The sequence below is a fragment of the Podarcis bocagei genome (genome assembly GCF_964188305.1).
Source record: "Podarcis bocagei genome assembly, chromosome: 1".
Classification (NCBI taxonomy): Eukaryota; Metazoa; Chordata; class Lepidosauria; order Squamata; family Lacertidae; genus Podarcis; species Podarcis bocagei.
In genome coordinates, this window is record NC_138125.1 from 21,573,914 (window position 1) to 21,595,525 (window position 21,612).

Below are 21,612 nucleotides of genomic sequence, written 5' to 3' on the forward strand. Positions count from 1 at the left end.
GCATCTATCAAAAAATATAGATATCAAACTGTTACACTATGCCCACTGCCCAGCATAATGAAGTGTTACAGCGGGATCAGGGGTGCCAACTTGAATAAAAAATTGGGGTGGGGGGAGGTAAGCCCCGCCCCACATAATCACAAGATGCAGCATACACACACCATTTGAATCACAATGCCCATCAATTTTGCGGGGGTCTGCCCACCTCAAATATTTTATGGGGGGGAGGGTCATTAGCCCCTAGAAGTTGGCTCCTATGAGTGGGATCTTCCTCTTTTGCTACTAGGAGTGGCTCAATTCCTGTTCAGGAGCTGACTTGGAATGTGAGTTCTCAAAGCAGTTTTCAGTTTGTGCTATTTGGGTGTGTGATTGTTGTAGGTAGATGGAAAGCACCAACGTTGTGGCCCTGTGCCTTATTTATTTAGCTAACAAAATTTATATACTGCTTGATTGTCATAAAACCTCTAAACTGTTTACAAGAACAGTTAACATTATCAGTAAAAACAAAATCAATTAAAATGCTTTCAGATAATTAACATTTGCAGTAAAAAATAATAATCACATCAGCATCTATCTACATGTATGTGTACACATGATTAATCAGTTAATTTATTTTACAGATATCCTAACCTGGACTTTGGGTGGAAGAAGTCTATTGACAGCAAATCCTTCATCTCTGCTTCTAGCTCTTCTGTAGCAGAGAATGAAAATTATTTTAAGCACAGCGCAATTGTAGTCCCTGAAAATGCTGCATATCAAGGTGCTAATAAAACCTCTTCTGCAGATAAGCATGACCAAATGTCTGTGAGCAACAGAACATTGATTGAGTCACCTAGTAAACTCCAAAATGACGTCTCGGTAGAACTGGCAACAGTTAATGGTGTTTCTTACAATAAAAATCTTGCCAACGGCAATTTTGACTTAGCTAGCCGAGACTTTTGCCAAGGAAATCAGCTAAATTACTCCAGGCAGGAAATACCTGTACAACCAACTACCTCGTATCCTATTCAGAATTTATACAACAGTGAGAACCAGCTCAAGCCCAGCAATGAATGTACTCTACTGAGTAATAAATATCTTGATGGAAATGCTAACAAATCTACCTCAGATGGATGTCCCAGAATGGCCCTGAACACCAGTGCTTCAGATGCTTGTGATCTTTCAAAGGAAAGAATGGATTCTGTAACAAGCCCTTCCAAGGGATACTCCTCAAAAACCCTTGGCCCAAACCCTGGTCTCATTCTTCAGGCTTTGACTCTCTCAAATGCTAGCGATGGATTTAATCTGGAGCGTCTTGAAATGCTTGGTGATTCATTTCTAAAGCATGCCATCACTACATATTTGTTTTGCACTTACCCCGATGCTCATGAGGGACGCCTGTCGTATATGAGAAGCAAAAAAGTGAGTAATACTTCCATGATCCTTAACTGTTCCAAAAATAATAAGTCCACATACAGGATGGAAATGGATGGGTATGCCAGTAGCACTGTAATGCACAGATTTCTTAAGAACTTCAGCCACTGGATTTATTTGTTTGTTAGCATGATTTAAGTATTTTTGTGGTTTTATAAACCACCCTGTGATCCTGGGATGAAGGGCAGGATAGAAATATGCTGTGTGGAAGGACCATAGCTCAGTGGAAGAACACCTTTTTTCATGCAAAAATTCCTACATTTCAATCCCTAGCATTTCTACCTTGGGAGAGACAAAAACCTGGAGATCAGCTGCCAGTCAGTGTAGACAGTATTTAACTAGATAGACCCAGTGGTCTGACTCCACAAGGCAGCTTTTGAATGTTATATAACCAATGCTAGTATAAATTAATAGGGATTTCTAAAGGCAAGCAGCTTTATCATCACTGAGAAGGGACGGCTGAATATATCTGACTAGGGGCAGCTGACCTTTCCCCACACCTGAACAACTCTCCCTCCCTTTAAACTTCCCCCACCCCACCCCTTGTTGCTCACCCCAATCTGCAGAAGCACTTCACACAGTGATTTGCATGATTAGGGATTGCCCAAATTCTTAGATTAGAACTAGAGAGGGAAATAGACTTTTATCTATCCGCTTTCTCCACACCATACATAATTTCACACACCTCAGTTGTGTCCCTTACTCTCCTTCTTTTCCCTAAGCTAAAAATCCCCAGATGCTGTAAACCCTCATGGGTAAATTGCTCCAGCCCCTTGATCGTTTTGGCTGCCCTTTCCTCAACCTTTCCCATTTCTACAATATCCTTGTTCACCAAGAGTTTTTCTTTTTGATTCGAGTGTGAAACATGATAGCTTACTGTTCCTGATTTCAATAAAAGATACAATGCAAATATTAGGAGCATGGGATTTTGTCTTATATCATGTCACCCTAAACTTAAGAGCAGCTTTGTTTTGTCCTAATTCCTTGTCCTTCACACGGACTGTATATTAACTTTTTTTGGATAAACCACGAATAGTAGGTAACAGCCCATATCTGAGCATAGTTAGATAACAATTATGGAGGGGTGTGTGTGTGTATTTAAATGCTGTGGTTTTGAGATATATGGGGGAATTTACCACAAAATTAAGCTTATAAATGGAAGTTTTAAATCAAAGTTTGTGTTTACTGTGTTCTCAGAATTATTGATTGCCTATAGATTATAATAAATTCTTTTTCTTTAAAGGTCAGCAATTGTAACTTGTATCGTCTTGGAAAAAAGAAAGGGCTTCCTAGTCGCATGGTGGTATCTATTTTTGACCCACCTGTCAACTGGCTTCCTCCTGGTTACATAGTAAACCAAGACAAGAGTAATACAGACAAATGGGAAAAAGATGAAATGGTAAGCCTTTGTTGAAATACATGAGAGCCAGTGTGGTGTAGTGGTTAAGAGCGGTAGTCTCCTAATCTGGGGAACCGGGTTCGCGTCTCCGCTCCTCCACATGCAGCTGCTGGGTGACCTTGGGCCAGTCACACTTCTTTGAAGTCTCTCAGCCCCACTCACCTCACAGAGTGTTTGTTGTGGGGGAGGAAGGGAAAGGAGATTGTTAGCCGCTTTGAGACTCCTGAAGGGGAGTGAAAGGCGGGATATCAAATCCAAACTCTTCTTCTTCTTCTTCTTCATGTAAAATGGAATGTCTTGGTGTATAAGTATATCATTACAAGTGAAACAGGCAAATGGGGTTTCTGCTTCTTATCATACTTCAGCAGAATATCACCTACTACATCTTTGTGTTTAACTCCTCTTAAACCACTGCTTTAATTAATAAAAATAGGGAGCAAAGTGATGTTGGAGTACTAACAAAGGGCAATTTGTGGAAATTGGTTCACTAATAAAGTGGAAAAGAACAGAAATACTTGCAGTGAAAATATACTGTCAATATTTTCCTTGGCGTGCTGTTAGGAAACTCCTAATGTCCCTCAGGAACATTTATCTCTTTGCTATGAATGAACATGAATACTCATGAAAAATAAGGGTTTTTTAAAATCTAGATGGCCTTTTTACCTTGGTGCTAGCACCTATTATGGAAATTGATAAAGAATGTGTTTTCAGCAATTCCAGCCTCATGTGACCAAACGAGCAAGATTGTCTGGGTTAAAGATGTGTGTATGCAGCTTTTACTATGTCTCACGGCAGAGGGTTGTCTTTTAAGAACCCCTCTCTGCCCCATGCACTTGCTGCAGTGTCAAACACAAGGTGGTTCAGATGTAGCCCCCACCATGGTTTGGTGTTACGTTAACTACCAGTCAGTATCCTCAGGTTCACATGCTTCTCCCCTCCTCTCAGGAGCAGTAATTATTTGCTTCTACAGATATATAAATATGCATGGAAATATTTGTAAGACTGCATGTACAGATTTGCATGTTGCTTACTGGACCTAAGCAATCCTCTTCTCCTTCCAAGAGGGGATGTAAGGAAAGCTGTGAGTTTACATTTATCTTTTCTTATGCTTGGTTCATATGCGACTTGCATTATATTGTGGCTGGCGTGTTTATCCCAGGGAGTACAAAAGTAAAGGTTTTACTTGTAGTGCTTTCAGTGCGGGGTGTCATCTTGCTGGCATTTTGCAATGGGACTGTTAGCTCATTAACATTCATTAAATCTTCATTAAGGATCAAAAACATAGATCTGAACTAATATTTGTCTTGCTTTGCCAAAACTGTCACTGCCTAGTGGGATTTACTGGGGTTCTGAAGCCATCGCTCAATTTACTGGAAACACTGACACAGATAGTGTTTGGACAAAGTCCAGATGTGTCTAGTACTATGAATTGTTTCACTGTTGAGTAAAGAATATTGACTGGTAAAAATAATCAGATGTCAAATTGCTAGAAAGATTGCTAGACTTCTACTGATTCATTGGTGATATAACTTCCTGAATAATAGCCTTGTTTGTATTTTATTATTTCTTTTTCAATATTCATATAAAACAGCTCAATAGGGGGGGACTACAGTGGTCCTTCACTTTATGATTAGCTTTCCTCCATAAAAAAATCATATTTTGATTCAAAAAAGCAAATAATGCTTTATTTGAGCTCATCAGTTTTCTGAAATTCATATTTTGACTACAGAGCCACCAGAGGGCACACTGAAAGACTGTTAATGTTTGCACTGTGAAATATTTATTGTAGAGTAAAACGTTTCAAGTATACTCACTTCAAACAGTATTATTTTATTATGCTCTTAAAATGGAATGGTTTTAATGATATAGCTTGTGCACATAACATGTAATATAGTTTGTATGTTATAATCTCTTAGCAGCATGTAAGCTGTTATAGAAAGGGAAGGTACACAAATTGAGAGGGTGACATGAAGGTGGGGAATGTTTCTGCCAACACCATGAAACACTTGAAGGTATACGGATAAGACAAGCACTAGCACACAGGGAATCCATTACACTCTAGCTGTATAGATTGAATGCACTGATTGTGGGAATTCCTCAGGAAAAAAGGGAAGAAGCTGTTCTGTCCGTCTGAGTCTTGTTCACTCACTCTGCAATAATAATAAAAAATCTGGGAATTTTGAGATAGCCAAATCAGAACTGTCTTTCCGTGTGTGTGTGTGTGTGTGTGTGTGTGTGAGAGAGAGAGAGAGAGAGAGAGAGAGAGAGATGTCATCTTGGCCAATGGTAAGGGGTGATGGTAGTTGTAGTCCAACAATATCAGGCTATGTTTGGTATATTTCAAATGTGACTATGCTAAAATTGATCCCTAACATTATTATTTTCCTTGTCACTATTTTCTACATTGGCATCTTCTTCATCCATCAAGACGTAGCATCTCTTTCATAGTCACAGCCTTTTAAGGTCCTGTCAGTTGATGTTTTTGCTGCAAGATGGGAGTTATTCTACACTTACATTAAACTTGATCGTCTTTGATTGTTTGGAAGAGCTCTTTGGAACTCTTCAGTTTTCACCTCCTGAATAGCTTGGTGTCATCCACAAACTTGACCATCTCAGCACTCACACGACTCCTCATTGCTCATGAGCACGTTAAAATAACACTAACCCTAGTAAATATCATTGTGATAATCCACTGATTCCCACCATTGTGAAAATGTTCTTTAACCAGTTACTGATCCATAAGAAAACTTGTCCTCTTGCCTCACTATTGCAGTCAGGAGCCTGTGATGAGGGTTCCTGATGCCCAGCTGAGCCATCCCCAGTGCTCTTCCTGCTCGTGCATGAGAGGGGAAAGCAGCGGGGATCCTTTGCCCTCTGCCGAGGGTGGGGAGGGCTCCCCGTCCCCGGTGCTCTTCCCACTCGTGGGGGAGCCAGCGCCGGGCTGGGGGATCCTTTAACTGTTCGGCTGAAGGGGGCAGCAACCGCATACTCCTCAGCCGACCAGTTAAAAGATGCAGAGGGGGGAACAAGCTGTATCGGCACCTCACCAATGCAGCTTTTTTCTCTCTCTACGCAGTATGAGGGCAGATATATTGCTGGTGAAACCGCCACTGCTCCTGTCCTGAGTCCCTCTGCTAGCAACGCTTGCTGGAGGAAGTTGCTAGCAGAGGGACTTAGGAGCAGTGGCAGTTTCACCAGTGATATACTACTCAGCGAAGCTGACATCGTGGTCTGCTCCTCATACCAATCCTGGCGCTGTGGTCTAAAGCACTGAGCCTCTTTGGGCTCGCCGATCAAAAGGTCGGTGGTTCGAATCCCTGCAGCGGAGTGAGCTCCCGTTGCTCTGTCCCAGCTCCTGCCAACCAGTGCAAGTAGATAAATAGGTACTGCTGTGGCAGGAAGGTAAACGGTGTTTCCCTGCACTCTGGTTTCCGTCACAGTGTTTCATGTTGGTTTTTCTTTATCTTAAAGTGGTCAATGATGCTACGCAGGAACGGGGTTGGTTAATTGAAGCTCACAGGTGTATGTTTGCAGTTTGACCTACTTAGCTGCACACCTGTGGTCTCTTGACTTTTTCCCTAATTAGAAAGGGGAGTTACTTTCTGCACCAGATGCAGGAAGGGATGTGATAGGATAATTGATTATTTGAAATTGTATTTAAGTTGATCAAATGTTTTGTAAGCTGCTGGTGAGGACTGGTGATAGCTTGCAGCTTTTGACTGTTACGTTTTCGAAAATAAAAATAAGCAAAAATATTGCGGACAGCCTTTTATTTCTATGCTCCAGTCGCTGCGCACACTGTGTTGACGAAAAAGTCCAATATTCCTTTGTGCCAGTAGCAGTTTAGTCATGCTAGCCGCATGAGCCGGAAAGCTGTCTGCGGACAAACACTGGCTCCCTCGGCCTGAAAGCGAGATGAGCGCTGCAACCCCATAGCTGACTGGACTTAACCGTCCAGGGGTCCTTTACCTTTACCTTTTATTGATATGTTGCCCAGGCCTATTGCTCAGGTCACCTAACCATCCAAAGCAGATTTGGGAGGTATACAAGGGACTGCAGGGATGAGAAAACCCAATGTTCAATTGTCCATTCATATTACTGGTTCACAGGCACAATTGGATGTCCCTCATTGTCTCTTCTTACTCTATTGTAAAAACGAGAGCGCATTGGAAAGGAAATGGCTTGTTTCTGTTTGGATGTATTTCAGTCTTAGCTTCGTTTACTTTGCAGATTTGAATACAGTATCATTCTTGTCCTAAATCATAATTGATGTGTTGGCAGAATATCCAAAATGTTATGTATTAAAACTAAAAAAAAATCACAATTTGTTGTGATCCCCCCCCACCCCAAATATAATATGTATCTGAAAGCTAAAACTTTCTTTAAACCTATGGCATTTACCAAGCTATCAAATTCCTAGCATGGTGTTTCAGTACTATCCGAGTAATTGTTTACATCAGTGTCAACCCCTGCTTAAAATATTTGGTCTACAGCTCTTGCATCTGTTTATAGATATAATTTAACAATAGTCTAAACTGGTTTCATTCATGCTGAGCAAATCGGCTTCTCACTGATTTGCAAAAAGCTCTATTTACTAAAGTGAGAAATTGACATTTTCCTGCTTAAGCACAATATAATTGCAGTAGTCCAAGATAATAGAGATTTCTGTTTTCTCTGTAGTTTTGCTGTGCCACATTCTGAGACAAACTTTCCAAAAAGGACTGAAAACACTGTAGAACAGTGTCTCCCAATGCCTAGCATTGTTTCTAGGTGGTTCAGGCATCTATAGTTCTTGGACAGCATAAATAATAATGTATTTAGATCTAATGTAGGAGAGAGAGAAAGAAAGAAAGAAAGAAAGAAAGAAAGAAAGAAAGAAAGGAAGGAAGGAAGGAAGGAAGGAAGGAAGGCATAGTTAATACTGTCCATAACCATTTTATTGTGATGCTGTGGAATTATTTTTGTAATTAAACTAAGTGGCCCTTCCTGTTTTATTTTTTTCCTACTTTCAGGCAAAAGAGGGATTGATGTCTAATGGAAAACTTGATGATGATTATGACGATGACAATGACGACGACTTAATGTGGCGAGTACCCAAGGAGGAAGCTGACTTTGAGGATGACTTTATGGAATACGATCAGGAGCATATCAAATTCATTGACAATATGTTAATGGGTTCTGGAGCATTTGTGAAGAAAATATCCCTTTCCCCATTTTCACCCACTGATAACAGTTATGAATGGAAAGCACCCAAAAAATCAACCTTGACTAATGTCCAGTTTGCATCAGATTTTGATGATTTTGATTACAGCTCCTGGGATGCAATGTGCTATCTAGACCCTAGCAAGGCTGTTGAAGAGGATGACTTTGTAGTGGGTTTCTGGAATCCATCAGAGGAAAATTGTGGTATTGATGCTGGAAAACAGTCCATCTCCTATGACTTACATACGGAACAATGCATTGCTGACAAAAGCATTGCAGACTGTGTGGAAGCCCTTCTGGGCTGCTATCTGACCAGCTGCGGTGAAAGAGCTGCCCAGCTTTTCCTCTGTTCACTGGGGCTAAAAGTGCTTCCGGTTATTAAGAAAACTGATTGGGAGAGTGCTCTGTATTCCTACAGAGAGCATTTTAACCACCAGCAGAAACATTCTTCAGCAATCTGTGTTTCTGCCTCTCTAGCCAATCAAGAGTCTTCTCTGTATAAAGACTTGATGTATGGCTGTTTAAAGATTCCTCCAAGATGTATGTTTGATCATCCAGATGCTGAGCGAACCTTACATCACCTTATATCTGGCTTTGAAAACTTCGAGAAGAAAATTAGCTACAGTTTTAAGAATAAGGCTTATCTACTTCAGGCATTTACTCATGCCTCCTATCATTACAACACCATTACTGGTAAGTCATGTGAAAAATCCCCTTTTTGCATTAAGCTTACATGTCTTAAGAGATGCAGATTATTTGGGAGGATTGTTAATTATATTGCTATCTATTTCTTGCCAATCCCTCAACCCTTGTGTGTTAAGATTGTTACCAGCGGTTGGAATTCCTGGGAGATGCAATTTTGGACTACCTCATAACCAAGCACCTTTACGAAGACCCACGGCAGCACTCTCCTGGAGTTCTAACAGACCTGCGATCTGCTCTTGTTAACAACACCATCTTTGCCTCATTGGCTGTAAAGTACGATTACCACAAATACTTCAAAGCTGTCTCTCCCGAGCTGTTTCATGTTATTGATGACTTTGTGCAGTTTCAGATGGAAAAAAACGAAATGCAAGGAATGGATTCCGAGGTTAGTGGCACTGGAAAATCATTTGCGTGTGTTGAAGCTCATTTTAGTGTGAGTTTATATTGAAGAATTTAAACATCTAGCACAACATGGCAAGATCAAGTAGAGGCTTTCTACTGAATAGGACATTGTGAATAGCAACTAGTTATTGGATTCTGGCTGCATTCTAAATTTCATCCTTGTCTGTGCTGCATACAAGCAAGGACTTTTGTCACACTACTTCAGAATTATTGTGAACTACTGACCCTATGACCAGGGCTGTGTGTTGCATTTGTATTTATTTTTTAAATTAAACTTTGTAGCCAAGTAATTCAAATTCTGTGCCAATAAAAACAGTGTTCTGAGACCAGTATAAATTACTTAAATGGAGCATATTTACACCATTTCTCTTTTGCATAATGCTACAATTTTGCATATAATTCTTGGAGGTTTATTTAGTTGGGAGTGGGGGACACTGAAGCCTGTTCCCAGTCACTGATATCTTAGTCACCCTCTTGCTTCTCAGACTTCAACAGGCATCACTCAAACATTTCTTCACAGCTGTAAGAACAGAAAAACAATTTTGTAACACAGTTTTGTTTTGGTATTTGCTTTAGCTCCGAAGATCTGAAGAAGATGAAGAAAAAGAGGAGGACATAGAAGTACCAAAGGCCATGGGGGATATATTTGAGTCACTCGCTGGTGCCATTTACATGGATAGTGGAATGTCTCTTGAAATGGTTTGGCAAGTGTACTATCCAATGATGAGGCCATTAATAGGTAACATTGGAGCTCTCAGAAGAAATGTTCAGTAATTCATTGTTTGTCGTTAAGAGGGTTTACAAACATGGTGTTGTTGTTCTTAATCACAGAGAAATTCTCTGCAAATGTGCCCCGTTCCCCAGTACGAGAGCTGCTGGAAATGGAGCCAGAGACAGCTAAATTTAGGTAAGAATTAATCTGCTTAATATTTCTGTAAAATATTCCTGAAGTCATGCACCTTGCAATGGATTATAATTGTGTTTTACTGTATAATAGGAATTATATTTGTATTATTGAAAAAACCCCTGTATTTTAAAATTGCTGCATTTTAAAACTGTTCGTGACCTTATATTGAAGGGCAGGTAAGAAATTGAGTTAATAGTAATATGTGATGTCTAGCTAAACAGCTCTGCTGGCACAAGCTTTTCTTTTTTTGGCCTAACAGTGGACCTCCTCCTCTTGCTGTACACCCCTTTAATATGTTCTAGGGTTTCCTCCAGTACTTTGGAGCAGATTTAGGGACCGGAGGGGAGAAGGAGTGGGGTGTTCTGCTGCACAGTTAGAAGTGCGTCTGCTAGTAGAACTGCTTAGCTGGATGCCACCCAGTGTTCTTGTAATAATTTTAATGACATACTCTTCTGGAAAAGAAATCTCAAAACTGAGGAAAAACAGTAACGAACTTCCAGCTACACTTTTGCTTCCATTTGAAGTATGTGAAGGGTTTTTGTTTCCTCCCACTGGATGCATGTCTGTATATGTACACAATGTCTTTATACTTCATGCATCCCTGCAGCAGGCTGTTGCTTCTACAAAAGCTCATGTTGCAATAAATTGTGTTTCACAGGACCGTACACTGTTTCAGATTAACATGGTTATTCTTCCGGAATTGATTCCACTTTGAGTATCTTTGTTTTAATTGGCATATGTGTTTATTTCTGTTTTTCCTGCTTCCCCCTCCACTCACGCAGTCCTGCGGAAAGAACCTATGATGGAAAGGTCAGAGTAACTGTGGAAGTTGTAGGAAAGGGAAAGTTCAAAGGTGTTGGAAGAAGCTATCGGATCGCCAAATCTGCTGCAGCAAGAAGAGCTCTACGAAGCCTCAAAGCAAATCAACCTCAGGTTCCAAATAGCTGAGACACCTCTTAAAAACAACAACAACAACCACACACTCAATAGAGAAATTTAAAAGATATATGTTGAGAGGAACAAACTGAAGACAGCATTTAAAGTTTGATAACAAATAGCTAACAACATTTAACATGTACACATAATTTTGGAACGAAATGTAGTTATAGGGTTTTTTTGCGCAAACACAATCTTGTCTTCTTTCCTCACTTCTGCTTTGTTTAATCACAAGAGTGCTTTAATGATGACATTTAGCAAGTGTTCAAAATAATTGTTGTCAGGTATCTTTGGTTTACTTTGTCAGTACAGCTTTGCTTAGTGTGTAAAGGCCAGGGAGCTTATGCCTATTGCAGTTACTAGATTTATATATATATGTATATATATATAGTAATCTTGAAATTCCTCAAATCTGTGCACTAGTGCCAGTCACGAAGCAGTTTATAAACTGCACCGGATGATTTGGTGTAAGGATTAAGTGTGCCAGTATTGTCCTTGTTCTTTCCATGCCATCTTTGCATTAAGATGGCATTCCCAATCATTATTGCACTTGTTTGTTAGGGACAGGTTTAAATTGAAATGTCTGGCATCAGATAGATTTTAAAACTGATGCTGCATAGTCTTGCATCAAAAGGTTCTTGCCTTAAAAGTACATAAGCCCTCACTAATGCAACCTTTCATTTCTGAACTCCTTGGAGCAAACCGTATTACATTCCCTTCATTTTTAGAACGCATTTTACAATGATGAAGCTCCATATTTACAGTACAACATGTTAGTTTAGCTGTGACCTAACTTATTACAGGACTGTAATAGAAATCGTATTCATATATATGTAGTGAGGTTATTTTTTAACAATTCAGAGGAAATGGTTAGTACAGATCTTATTTGTTATTGCAAACAGAAAAGTCTCTCGCTGATTTCCATTGTTACAGAAACCGAGACTGAGCACAGTCCATCACTCTTGTGGAACCTCCTTTCCCTTCAAGGGACTTGTGCAAGAGATTTTCTTGGTGGATTGCAGGCATTGCTTCCAGTATTGGAACTTTGTAATAATAGCTAACTGCACAGTGCAAACTGTTGCTTTAAAAAGAACTTTTGACATATCGCACCTAAAATATGCTGCAGATTTTATATTGGATACATATTTAACAAACGGAGCACCTTTACACCTTTAAGAGCGATTTCCACGTAAATTTCTTACTGTACTTTTCAGAATTGCATGCATATTTCACCTACCAAAGCTGTGCTGTTAAATGCCATGGAAGTTGTTGTGTGAGAGAAATTGCCATACTTTTGATACATCTGTGATTTAGGTCCTTTACCTTAGAATAACTAGCTCATTATTGTTGTTTCAGTTGATATGAAAGCATACTTTTTAGGCTATGCCTAAGTTTCTTTAGATATTTGTAGGCACCCTTCACTTAAATACCTCAGTTCTTCTTTGTTCTTTTTGTGTCTTTTTTCCCTTTTGCATGCATTTTTGTTTGTTTTTGGTGCTATGTGTATGTATTATGCTTGAAATTTTAATTTTTGCACTGTAACTATAATACCTCTTAATTTTACCTTGTTTAAAAAGCTGTGGGTCGTCTTGCACTCCCACCAATATCAATAGAGGTTTGCTGCAATTTCCCCCCATTAATTATGCTTGAAGTTTGAGAGAGCTGAGCAAGTTTTTTTTAATGTTTTCCAGCACAGTGGTCTGCTCTTGATGCTGTTTTATGTGTTAAATTACAGATAATACTGTGTTCTGTGTTAAAGACACCCCCCTTCCTCACACATGTGCATTCAAAATTTAGAGGGAAAAACATCTGGCTTACCTTTCTAAAAGAGAAGGATCATACCTTAGTGGCAGAAGACATTAAACTTTTTCTGAAATACAGAATTTAGTTTAACAAATCTTTCTAACGATGACAGTGAAATGAAAGATTTTTGTGTGACTTCAGTCATAGTGAGCAAGTAAAATGTCATGGAAGGATTAAAAGACAAGCTCATGTGCAAGGATGAACTACACACATGGCTCAAAAGTTTCTTTGTTTTTTGCTGCAGACACCCCACCCCTACCCCCACCCCCCTGGATGAGGAAGCAAGCCTCATTTTCAGTTTGGAAAATGACCGTTCTTCCATGCTGGCACACTGGATCCAGGTAGGTTAGTGCTGCCTAGAGCTCAAAGACGGGAATGTCATTAGAGTCACAGGATGTTTTAACTGTTCCTGGAATCGGTCTTCAAATACGTTCCTCGAGAGCAGCAGCTTTAGGAAGGTTTCTGATTTCTCCTCTGCTTCAGGCTTGCATTTTCTACTTTCACCTGCTTATTTCTTTACTTGCTCTTTTTGTACTGTGTACTTGGCCAGGATCCTTCTAATTTCCTTTCTTCTTGCGTGCTTTGATCTGTTTGTATTTTTCACTGATTGCTTTTTGTGTTCCATGGGGGATTTTCCCATCTACCCAAGTCCTAGTCAGAGTTCAGCATCCTCCTGCTTTTTAGCTCACCATGGCTACCTCAGATAGCTTTATTTTTCTCTTACAGTTTGTGTTGTCTCTGTGTGTGAGAGGTTTGGTTGTTGTTAAAATCATTTTTATTCCGAAAAAAAATACCTTCTGCAATGGATTCTACCCCTCCCACTGTTGATTTTCCCAGGTTTTCCCTCTGATTAAACTCCCTAGCTGTTGAGTCAAATAATTTTTCCTATTCATGCAGCTACAATTAACTAACGACATGCAATTTTTGTTAGCAGAAATTACAAATTTCTTTCCCCCCAACTTAACCTATTCAGCAGCAGCCTACTGCAGCACCTGTTGCACAACAGCCAGGGCCTGGGCCAGCTCTACTTGTGCCACTGCGGCCTGCCTTTGTATGTCATGACTACCCTGATTTGCACTCAAGTCTCCGTATGAATGAATCAAAAGCAGTGTTGGGCAAAGTTATGGGAAGCAGGTCCACTGTGTCCAAATGTTGGGCATCCAAGTATTTTCTGGAGCCTTGCAAGACACTCAATTCTCTGTACTGACAAGACTAGTGGCTTCATTGGCCAAACATTTGTGCACCTTCCCAGACATGTGGATCCCTTCTTCATCCTAAAAGCCAACTTGACCTTCCACTGATACCAAGAGGTCATTCTGCCTACCTTCTGCAGCTCCCCACTCCACCCCACTGAGAAAGTGTGGCACTCCCTAAGATGCCTTAAAGCGCTACATCTCTAGGACTCAAACATAAAAAATACCTTGTTATCTTTTCTGCCCTCAACCCAGGCAAAGCAGATTAAGGCTGGCATTTCCCTGGCTTGTAACTTCCTAAAGTTGCCCACCACAACAAATTTACCGCTCGCTCCAGCAGCATTTTTCAACCAGCACACCTCTTTAGGAGGTATGCCAGGGAGCTACAGGGTAATTTGTCGTCATAAGGTAGACCTGTTTGCTTCAGCTGAAGTGGCCTTTGGAAGATGAGTCTTACAAAGTGTGCTTCCTCCACCCTAGGCAGCCACCAATAACCCTATTGATATTGGTCAGCTTTCAAACATCCCATCTGGGTCCAGTATGCCAGTACAGGAGAGGGGTCTGTTAAGCTCACCTGAAGGGTGTTTCTCCTGGCACCCAGGGCCGCATCTTACTTTTTCCATGAATGGCTGCCTACAGATCAAACTTTTGGGGAGTGGTTATATGCACACACAGAGATGTTTAACTGAGTTCAACCTGTCTGCATGTTGTATGCGTGGTCTTCTGTCTGTCTCTTCTTCTTAGCTTGGCAAAACTGTTCCTGGAGACTGCTCACAGGAACACAGAGGTTAAAACTTCCCGTGAACCTATTGATATTCCTGCCTTTGACTTCTAGGCAGCACTAACCTACCTGGGTCCAGGATGGCACAGAGAAACACCCTTCAGGTGATTCCAGCTGATTCCAGTGGGCCCTTTTCAGCTTCAGTATGAGCAGCTGCTGTGAAAATGTCTGTGAAAATGCCCATTACATGCATAGTATTCCCGAAATTTAGCTTTGTATTGTGACATTTGTTACAACGTTTAGGTAAAGCTGTAGTCCTCAAACCACTAATCTGAGGTGCTGTAAAAGTATTCTTACAAACAGAGTTTAACAAGACTTTTCAGTGGTAAGTGGATTGAGGATTACCATCTAAATTCTATTCATGCATAGGTAGTTTATGAATAAACACTGTTAAATCTACAATTGCAGCCCACAGCAAGGATTTTGCAGCTCTAGTAAATAATAGCTACTAATGTTGATAGTTTTCTTTGCTGTTGCCCAGATCAGCATTTAAAAGCTCGCAAGTTTCTGTAATTCAAAAAAAGGGCATGTATTATCCCAATCAAATATATAAGCTTTGGTTTTTCTTTTCTTTTTGTGAAATGCCATATGTAAAATCAAAACCAATCTCATGAGACTGAAAGATAGTAAATGCTTCACATAAATGTTTCATACTTGGATAATTTCAAAGGTTAAGAGTGTAGCCTGATGGCAATAGGAATAATTACACTCTCTAATCAGAAGTATTCAATGCCTCCCTGTTGAAGAAAGCTAATGAACTGAAACTGAAAATATTGAGTAGGGGCCAATGGTAAATGTAGGTCCTGCTGCTGTTTGTGTGTGTGCGTGTTTAATGCAACAACCTTTTTGCTGTATGATTTAATTCAAATATTACATAATGTTGTTAGAATGCAAAAACACACTAGTTTCCATGCTGTGCAACTGCATTACCCACGTCCCCATTTTAGTACAGTTGGAGTATTGCAAAATGTATGCTATTTAGACCTAAATCTCACCCTTTGAAGGTTGGGATCGAAATCCCTTGACATGCTACAAGCATGAGAGGAAATGGACTGTTGCAAGCCTGTCTTCACAATGTATCACACAGACCCCTCATGTAGACAGCAGAGGGGTTAATTGGCATGAACCTAATTTTGGATTTGTGTGTGTGTTTGTGTGTTCTGTTACACTGTATACTTAAAACAGTCCTCCTAACTATGCTGCATTTTTATTTTTGTTATGGCTTTGTTTTGTGCTGTTCTGTTCATTTAGCACAAATAAGCATTGCACTTGGTACCGTGCTTTACCTCATTTCAAGGAGAAAGATACTTAATTAGAGGAATTAATGTGGTTTGGGCCTTGCTGCTGCTTTGATTTACTGAATTTGAAAAAAGATGATTAGAATACCTGCAATGTGTCACTTAAATTGCACAACTGAAATAGGCTATTTGTTGGTTTTTTGTCTGTAACTTTTTCTATATTTTAAGGAAGAAAGACTTTGGTCTAGGATCCAGAGAGCCCCTTGCATGACTGGAAGGTGCTTCTGCAAGTGGGAAGGGAGGGGTATTCTCCAATTTCCAATGAGTCTTCTCTCCCAGATGCAGCTACCCACACCTCATCCTATTTCCTTCTGGAGATCCACTAACCCAGACATGGGGAATCTATGACCTTTGGATGTTGCTGGGTTACAATTCCCATTATCTTTGACCATTGGTCATGCAGGCTGGGGCTGATTGGAATTGTAGTTCAGGAACATTTGGCTGGCCACCAGTCCCTGTCCCTCCCCTATCTTTTCAGTGGATGCAAAGGGCTGCAAAAAGGAGGCGTGAGATCCACACTGCACAAGCAGAACACTGCCCAGGGACTCCTGGGGTCCCAGCAGTGTCTTTTTTTGCCATCCTTTTACTGTCTTGTGAAACGGTTAACATTTAAAACGGACTCTTTCCAGCCCCCTTCCCTTGCCCTGCCTTGCTGTAAATTCACTGAACATGCATACATAACAGTCAATAAGATTTCTCCTTCGTTTTGAATACAAAGGGATCTATCTGTAGGTATCATCTGGTCAAGTGCAGAGGGCAGAATTTTTAACCAGATTGAACTGTGAGAAGTCCTGTAAGGGGTAAGGCTACATCTGCAAGTGGCATAAACTGGCATTCCCCAAAGTCACAGCCTTTTCTAACGGGGAAAAAAAGTTATTTGACAATATTTGAGCCATGCGCTGTTCTACCTTCCTCATTGAATGTAATGGAATTAGTTGTGTGTGAGTAATTAAAGAGACTGAACCTAGGGCAATGTTACACTATTAATGGCAAATATTTTCACTTTCAGTGAAGCGAAGATGTGTTAATATTTATAAGACTGTGTCTTTAAATCCTTAAGACTTTACAACCATGAAATGTAACTGAAACCTACATTTTCACCAGCAGAAATCTGATAACAGATATCCATAAAGTCAGGTAGAATACAAAGGGTTGGATCTTGACTAAGCGAGTTGAACTTAGTTCCTATAGATATCAGTGGGACTTACGACTAGCTTGATCCATTGCTTTCAGTGGAATTTAAGTTCAGCTATCTTAGTTTTGATCCAGCCCAAAACCGTTAATTGCAACTTCATGCAAGAGTAACTCAACATTATCAGTTTTATTTCCTAAGTCCTTTTATAGCTTCCCCACTTGCATATGTTTAATTTGGATAACCACAGACTGTTTAAATTGATATGATTGATGCACTCAGTTTTACTACAGCAGCAAGTTATCTAGAGAAACAGAAGTTGAACAAGCATTGAAAATTGCAGGCTTTTTTATTGTAAATAGTTTGACTGTAAAGATGGTTAAAATCAAGTAGAATGAATAACATAATTTGATGGACAATAAAATATTTCCCATCACATGCTGCAGCTGTCTAAGGGACATAAAATGTAATTCATTCATACTGTAATCATGCTGCAGAAATTTGCAGTCTGCACCTTATGGATCACAATTACCTTTAATAGATTTTTTTGTAATAATTGTAGCTGAATATATCTCCAATAAAGTTATGGTCTGTTCATTTTTGTGTTTACTGTTTTCCTTAAAGCCTTATGTAATGCATGTAAATGTAGAAGTGTTAGTATTAACATGAATATTGATCACGTTTTACCTTGCCCTTCAAATAGCCTGGGGCAGTGTACATAATTCTCTGCCTCCTCCATTTTATCTGCACAACACACTTGAGAGATTGGTTAGACTGACAGCTAATGACTGTGCTGAGGTCATCCAGTTATTTCCTAAGCATGGCTGAATGGGGTGAGGTTGGTTCTTTCACTACAATTTCAGAGGGAAAAAGTAAATGTATGAAAACTCACAACAGTGACTAGGATATCATATAAGTGACTGCATTTCTTGGTTTGAAACCAGTTTGGGAGGAGGGATATCTATTTTCAAATATTCACAAAATGTATTTGGAATCGTAACTTGACACTCAGATCTTATGGAGTCATATACGTTAAAAACAACAGCACTCCAGGTAACTGTATTCATTGCACTTGAGCATTAGTAGTGTGGAAGTGAAGAGCTAGTAGCTGAGTGATCAAGGTTGCCTTACTGCTCTGCACATTAAATTAATGGGCTCTTACCCAGTAGATAATAGTGAGAATAAGAGGAAAATGCCATCAGTGAGCTAATCTTACTGACTTGTGATTTCCAGCAGCTCCGACCCTGGAGATGGAATGTAGCTCACATGGCTGGTAGTTTTTGATAGCCTTGTTGTTTAGTCATGTCCGACTCTTCGTGACCCCATGGACCAGAGCAGCCTTATTTTCCCTGAATTTATCTTTCAGAGCTATCCAATTTTAGCTGTGCACTGTGTGAAGAACTTTCTTTTGTATTCGTAGTGAGACAGAGATTTCCACGAATGGATCCCCGGATTGTGGCCATAGAAGCAAAATTGTGTGTGATCAAATCTAGCTTTGAGAGGTCTAATCACGTGCTTGAGGGGCAGAACCACTGTTCTCTGCTCCTTCCCCACTCCTCTGTCAAAGTTGACTTGACATCCATTTATTCAGCACGAGAGATTCTCCTGCCCAGCAACACGTGCACAGCTTTTTATGGTGTGAGAGCATCTGGGGGCTGGGGCCATGGTTGTAAAATGCCGACCTGAGATTTGCTGCTTTAAAATAGAAACTGCAAGTTTAAAAGCCGGGGGAGATTGGAGGGGAGAGAGAATAAGACTTCTGCAGAATTTCTCCACACAGCCTTCTAATTCATTACATTAAGGTTCATTATATACCGTTAGTGAACAAATCCCAGTGAAAATATTTTAAGGTCTAATCATGCTGCATGAATCCAGCATCAATTCTTGCCATAAGCTGTCATAAAACTACTTTTCGTGTGAGAAAGAACTGTAAAAGCAATTCATAAACACTCTTCATAACCAATCTCTGCAGTAACTCAATGGAGTCGCAACTGCCTATTCAAAATTCACAAAGTCAGAATTCATCACCTATGATGAATGGAGTTTCGTTGATTTAATAGCATATATATGATTCTTTTTTCACATACAGTCTTGCCTCCTATCCCAAACCACTTTTAGCAACAGGGCATTCAGGCTAGAATCATTTCACTCCGTAATGAAATGGTCGCGTGAAAAAGAACCACAGCTCAGGGTCAGAGAACCTCTAGTTATAAGGATCCGAGAACCAGCAAGCTGGTGAGGCAGCTAAATGGCAAATACAGCAAAACAGTTTCCTATGCGTCATTAGGCAGGGTGAAGCTGCTGCCTCAGGCAGCGGGAGCTACCAAGACATAGTTGACTTCCTTCCATTGGCAGGTGAAAACCATTAGGCAGGTTGAGGTACCTGCCTCAGACATCAAATACAGTGGTACCTCGGGTTAAGTACTTAATTCGTTCCGGAGGTCCATTCTTAACCTGAAACTGTTCTTAACCTGAAGCACCGCTTTAGCTAATGGGGCCTCCCGCTGCTGCTGCGCCGCTGGAGCACGAATCCTGTTCTCATCCTGAAGCAAAGTTCTTAACCCGAGGTAATATTTCTGGGTTAGCAGAGTCTGTAACCTGAAGCGTATGTAACCCGAGGTACCACTGTATCGAGGAGTGTGGTGATCAGAGTTGGTAACCCTGGCTGTTCCTCCTGAATGCTGCTCCTGGGGCATTCCCCTCTGTTGGAGGACAGAGCTACCGTATTTTTCGCCCCATAGGGCGCACCTAGTTTTTTTTTGGGGGGGGAATAAAGAAAAAAAGTTTTATTCCCCCCCCCAGGCGTGGGGCTGGGGCGGGGGAAGCTTGAGCTTCCCCAGCCCCCAGAACAGGCTGCTATCCGCAAGCCTTGGGAACTCCCGCCGGGCTCTCCAGGCTTGCGGATATCTGCCCGAAGCCCGGGGCGCGCTGCTCAGCGCACCCCAGGCTTTGGGATGCAGGCTGCTGCCCGCAAGCCTTGGGAGCCCGGCGGGAACTCCCGCGGGCTCCCAAGGCTTGTGGATAGCTTCCTGAAGCCTGGAGAGCGAGAGGGGTCGTTGCGCACCGACCCCTCTCACTCTCCGGGCTTCAGCGAAAGCCTGCATTCGCCCCATAGGACACACACACATTTCCCCTTCATTTTTGGAGGGGGAAATGCGCCCTATGGGGCGAAAAATACGGTATTTAGGCCACACAGCCAGTTTGCTGCCCTCAGGTTCAGCCCCACAACCTGTTACAAAGGACCATTCAAGTACCTTCCTGCAGAAGTGCCAACTTGAATAAAATATTGGGGTGGGGGTGAGTAAACCCTGCCCTACATAACTGATCACAAGATGTGGCCCATGTACACCATTTTAATAGCAATGCCCATCAACTTCGGAAGCCCCCGCCCCCATGCCCAGTTGGAACAGTGTATGGGAGGCCATCTTTTCCTTTGCCTCCAGCCGCAAAATGTCCTGGGCTAGCCTTGTGTGTTGAGGTTTATTTAAAACTAGAGTTGACATATTAGAGGACAATTATATATTTCTATTACAGCATTCCCTATCCTTTTTCAAGTGGTGTGCTGCAGGCTACTTTGGGGTGAATGAATACAGCATATAGTAGGGTTGCCATATATTTTTAATTTTTTTGGCCAAACGTGTTGAGCTTTTTGGGCAAAATCGCCACACATCAGGATTTTCACGGACATTTCTGCCATTTCTGCCCAGACACTGCTTCCAACTGCAGTATTCCGGCTATGTCCTGGAAATTCCAGACATATGGCAACCCTAGCATATAGCAACTGGAATACAGTCTTCATCAAAGTGTATGGTGTGCCTGGAGGGCTTGGCCAGCGATCCTCGGAATGAGACTATACATTAGGCTAGAGCTTTCCAAACTTTTCATGTTGGTGACATGCTTTTTAGACATGCATCATTTTGCAACACAGTAATTCAGTTTTTACTAGCAAACAAGGTTCAACTAACTCCACTCCAGCCCCAGGAGGATTGCAGGCAGCGTTCACACGACACACCTGCACTCTGCAGCTGACACACCTACGTGTGCGACACACAGTTTGGAAAGCTCTGCATTAGGAAGAACTTTCTGACAGTAACAGGTATTTGAGAGGGGAAAGGAATACCTTAGAACAGGGTTTCCCAGACTTGCATCTCCAGCTGGTTTTGGACTACAGTTCCCATCATCCCTGGTCACTGGTCCTGCTAGCTAGGGATAGTGGCAGTTGTAGTCCGACAACTGCTGGAGACCCAAGTTTGGGAAACACTGCCTTAGAAGGTGGTAGACTCTACTGCATTGGAGGTTTTTGAACAGAGATTGGAAGGCCATTTGTCAGAAATTATTTAGCTGTGATTCCAGCATTGGATGACACCTGGGTTTGGATTTGATATCCCGCTTTATCACTACCCGAAGGAGTCTCAAAGCGGCTAACCATCTCCTTTCCCTT

At 41.1% G+C, this 21,612-nt stretch overlaps 1 protein-coding gene across 2 annotated transcripts in view; it reads left to right on the forward strand.

The window, feature by feature from the left end:
* DICER1 (dicer 1, ribonuclease III) overlaps positions 1-17,768 on the forward strand; it is a 55,710-nt gene extending 37,942 nt beyond the window's left edge. For both annotated transcript variants that reach the window (XM_081172062.1, XM_081172063.1), the window contains 7 exons: positions 621-1,401; positions 2,657-2,812; positions 7,825-8,707; positions 8,836-9,104; positions 9,698-9,860; positions 9,953-10,028; positions 10,811-17,768. In XM_081172062.1, the coding sequence (XP_081028188.1) occupies positions 621-1,401; positions 2,657-2,812; positions 7,825-8,707; positions 8,836-9,104; positions 9,698-9,860; positions 9,953-10,028; positions 10,811-10,976 (2,494 nt within the window). In that variant the 3' untranslated portion in view covers positions 10,977-17,768. The remainder of the gene's footprint in view (positions 1-620; positions 1,402-2,656; positions 2,813-7,824; positions 8,708-8,835; positions 9,105-9,697; positions 9,861-9,952; positions 10,029-10,810) is intronic.
* Positions 17,769-21,612: the final 3,844 nt, after the last annotated feature.